The following is a 4,703-nucleotide window of genomic DNA, read 5'->3' on the forward strand; positions in this document are numbered from 1 at the left end:
CAATAGGAGGATTTATTTTTGTATGGGAAATCTGGTAAATTTTGGCTGGATTTAGCAAATAAAACCTGATAATGGGCTAAATCCGGCTAATGGTGTCATATCTAAATGGCATATTACCGAAAAGCAGCGAAATTTCTATTTATTTCAATGGAATTCAGGTTAGGGGTTTTTATTCCGATAATATCGATAGAAAAAACTATCTATCGATATTGAATTTTTAAATAATAATCGATATTATCGATAGTGCCATCGATTTTTTGCCAGCTCTACTAAACACGGACTAAATGGCATGGTTCCGATAGTTTTTTCTGTGATTATTTTGGTTGAACTTTCTTCCCAAATAGAATATTTCATGTACATAACAATAAATATTTTCGACTTTTAAAAACTTATAATGGATATGGTAGTGCAGGATCCGAAGAATATACCAAGTAAGATGACGCATTAAATCAGCAAGTTCAATTACTTCATATTATATAAAACTCACATTTTACTTCTGCAGAGGAATTGGCAACCGCTACACCGGAAAAATGTGTAAAGTCTGAGGCAGATCTTCAGAAATGGCTGCGTTCCCAGGCGTATTATGATTTAATTGGCTTCATCAATGGAATAAGCACCGACATTCAGGGAAAGAAAATCTCGGATAATTTGTATGTTTCTCCACAAATGGAAAAATTATTGGGAATTTTTGAAAAACTAAATAGCATGGTCGACGAGATTCCCCCCACTGATCAGCCACAACGCTTCGGAAACAAGGCGTTTCGCACATGGTCACAAAAAATGAATCATGTAAGCACCGGTTTTGAGGTTTGCTTTGATGCAGTGTTTTCTAAATTCTTTCATAGGATATATTTCTAATATTACAAAACTGTATACCAAGTGAAAAAAGCGCCCTTGTTGCAGAGTTGGGATTTTACCTATCGGAGTCATTTGGAAATTCAGTTCGTATCGACTATGGCACAGGTCATGAACTGTCGTTTATTTTCTTTATGTGCTCGTTGTTTAAAGGTGGTATTCTAGAGGAAAAGGATAATGTTGCCTGTGCATTGCGTCTTTTCAATACATATTTGATATTTGTGCGGCGTCTACAAATAGTGTACAGAATGGAGCCAGCGGGTAGTCAAGGAGTGTGGTCTTTAGATGACTATCAATTTGTGCCATTTATTTGGGGTAGTGCCCAACTTTCATGTAAGACCAGTGTTTTTGATATTTGTTCCTCTGAAGACGTTGTTTTAAATTTTAGTTCAGAGCCCTATAACCCCAGAAAAATTTATGGATGACGATGTTATTAATTCAATGAAAGATGATTATATGTTTATTGCCTGTATAGATTTCATAAAAAAGGTAATAGTTTTTATTTATGCACTACAGAAAATGGCAATTAGTTTTTAATGCTATGTACAGGTGAAAAAAGGCCATTTTGCAGAACATTCATACCAGCTGTGGAGCATTTCGGCTGTTCCTTCTTGGGCAAAAATAAATTCGGGTCTTGTCAAGATGTATCAAAAAGAAGTGAGTATAACATAGAAATCTATCATTAAATCCTGCGTCTCTTTGCATCTCCTATAATGATAGTATGTATACCTATATGAATATAAATCAAAGAGTATACTGGGGCTGCACGAAAAGTTTCTGGCATTTCCATTGGAACGTTTGACATTTTTAGCATAGAATTACTCAGCACAGTTTGAAACATGACCATGTGTTGTATTGTTTAAAGTGACCTATATTACTATGAAAAACTGGTTAAAATATACAATTGCGGCCTACAATCTTTAAAAAACTAAGGTCCAGAAACAACGGTTGTTTTGCCAGAAAAAAATCAAATCGTGCGTGAACGGATAATGCAAGATCGTCATGTTATAGACAGTGAGATAGAGTCACATTTAGAGATAGAGTCAGCATTTCTTCCATCAACTAACATTTAATATTCCATGAACACCTGCCGCAAAAATGGATTTTCTTGTTGGATCCCGTGTCGATCGGTGCAAAAAATGTCGAAATTTCCACGAATCATGGAACTTTGCTTATGAGCCCAAAAACAAAACAGGATGGTGAAGAAACGTTCAAAAACCACGTTTTGGAGAAGTTTCAATGGGAGTGGAAAATGTGTTTCAACAAGTGTTTTTTTGCGCATACAAGAGTGTACATACACATAGCCCAGAAAGTCTGCGTTCACCTTACTACTTTTCAAAAATGATGCTAAAACTTTAAGAAATAGGTAAATGAGATCAGTTTTTCTTTCATAAATATGTTATTGGCACTCTTTAGTACTAGAATAAAAAGAAAAATTCCAGAAAATATATTATTATTACGAAGATAACGGTAAAAAAGTGTTACAACTGCTAAATTAGAGCCCCAAAAAGTCTGCGTTCACTTTGTATGTTGCAATAACACCGTTAGTTTTTTTGGATTTTTTTTTTGCAGTTTTCTCCCATTTTTAATCAATATTGTCACAATTGGTCATACTGTGAGGTCGCTTGCACACTTAACTTAAAAAAGTAAGTTATTTCAAGAATGGAAAACAAGGGCAAAGACATTGGCATCGATAAAAGACAAATACTAGGTAAATTATGGAAAAAGCTATCGAAATATTAGCGAAACTGTAGGTAGAACATATTAGTCTATACATAGAGAGATAATTAACTATAAACAAATCGGAATTTTGAAGTCAAAGCCCAGATCTGGACGGTCAAAGCTCAGTTTTGGACGGTCAAAAATATTATCAGAACGGGAGGAGCGTAACATAACTAATATAGTAAAACAAACAGTCCGATAATTCCTTCAAAAACTGTTGAAAATGTGAAAATGGCATCCAAAAAAAGTATTTGTGCACAAACCGCCAGAAAAATACTGCATAAAGCTGGATATCACGGTATAGTCGCACGGCGAAAGCCGTACATATCACTAGTGAACTGGCAGAAGCATATTGAATTTGCTAATGAACACATAAACAAGCCTTCAGTATTCCGGAATCAAGTCATATTTTCGGACGAAAGCATGTTCTTTATGTTTGCAATGAAAGGACTTCAAACTGTTTTGAGAAAGCTCAAACAGCGCTTGAAAAACAAAATCTTGTTTTACACTGTAAAAAATGGCGAGGGTGCTGTTTTGGTATCGGGGTGTGTAGCAGCTTCTGGAGTGGGCCTACTTGTATTTATTGAATCGACAATGGACAAGTATGGTTACCTAAACATCATGAAGCGCAATTGGAACCAAAATGCAGAAGAACTTGGCTTAGCTACGAAATTTTGGTTGCAACAACATAACGTTTCAAAGCATACTGCTGAGATTGTAAGGTTTTGGCTCCCATATAATGCCCAGATCTGGGGTTTGACGTACAAATTCCGGTTTGTTTATAGTTAATTATCAATCTATGTATAGACTAATATGTTCTACCTACAGTTTCGCTAATATTTCGATAGCTTTTTCCATAATTTACCTAGTATTTTCCTTTTATCGATGCCAATGTCTTTGCCCTTGTTTTCCATTCTTGAAATAACTTACTTTTTTAAGTTAAGTGTGCAAGCGACCTCACAGTATGACCAATTGTGACAATATTGATTAAAAATGGGGGAAAACTTCAAAAAAAATCCCAAAAAACTAACGGTATTATTGCAACATACAAAGTGAACGCAGACTTTTTGGGGCTCTAATTTAGCAGTTGTAACACTTTTTTACCGTTATCTTCGTAATAATAATATATTTTCTGGAATTTTTCTTTTTATTCTGGTACTAAAGAATGCCAATAACATATTTATGAAAGAAAAACTGATCTCATTTACCTATTTATTAAAGTTTTAGCATCATTTTTAAAAAGTAGTAAGGTGAACGCAGACTTTCTGGGCTATGTGTATAAATGATGCGGAAGACTACTTTAGAAAATAGTAAACCCATTTTTGATAATAAACATTCGGGTTTTCATTATTAGGCCAGAAATATATCGTGCAAACCTTTTATTTATACATATCATAACATTTACAAACTGCATTTCTTTCATCTTGAGTAATATCAAACAGTAACAGAATGAAAACTCATATTTGCAGATTTTATCCAAATTCCCCATAATACAACACGTTCTATTTGGATCTTTAATGTCATTTAATCCTGTTAAACCTGGAACTATGATATCAAGCGCACGATTGGGATTCATCCCTCCAGCTCCGGTAACTACAAAGATAACAACAACAACAAATGCAATGCAAAATGCAACATCCGAGGAAAGAAAAACCGATTAAACATCCATGATCTATAAACGACTTTTGCCAAATGCGTAAATTTATAAAACACTAAATCTGTATTTTATAAAATTTGTGTTCTGTGTTTTATTAAGTTGTAGAGTTTTGTTTCCATGTTTATAAAAATATAAGGATCTGCTTTTTGGTGACGCTTCGAGAATGGAAACAGAAAAAATTCAACCATACCATTTGGTGTATCATAAATTACATATTAGCGTACGTAAAAATACTTTGTCCATATGTAATATGGACTTTTTTTTTTGGATTTTAATGGGGTTGGTCGATTACCCAAATAATATGGACTTTATGAAACATTTCCAATGGTTCCGTTTCGTATTTTGCTTTTGCTGTCAAAATAAATTTTTGTTTTAAAAAATAAATATTTCAGTTCAACCAAAATTATACTTCTACAACATCTTTCTTTGAATTGTGTCAATAATATTTCGTGGTTTTATTATTTTTGTG

At 33.8% G+C, this 4,703-nt stretch overlaps 1 protein-coding gene across 1 annotated transcript; it reads left to right on the forward strand.

Annotated features, from left to right (window-relative positions):
- The first annotated feature begins 242 nt into the window (after positions 1 to 242).
- Positions 243 to 4,310, forward strand: Ptpa (Phosphotyrosyl phosphatase activator). Its single transcript, XM_073968844.1, has 6 exons — positions 243 to 431; positions 503 to 789; positions 846 to 1,188; positions 1,244 to 1,344; positions 1,405 to 1,512; positions 4,047 to 4,310. The coding sequence occupies exons 1-6, from the start codon at positions 395 to 397 to the stop codon at positions 4,236 to 4,238; spliced, it is 1,068 nt and encodes a 355-aa protein (XP_073824945.1). The 5' UTR covers positions 243 to 394; the 3' UTR covers positions 4,239 to 4,310.
- Positions 4,311 to 4,703: the final 393 nt, after the last annotated feature.

The sequence above is a fragment of the Musca autumnalis genome, unplaced genomic scaffold (genome assembly GCF_047663935.1).
Source record: "Musca autumnalis isolate F117 unplaced genomic scaffold, ASM4766393v1 scaffold_2, whole genome shotgun sequence".
Taxonomy (NCBI): Eukaryota; Metazoa; Arthropoda; class Insecta; order Diptera; family Muscidae; genus Musca; species Musca autumnalis.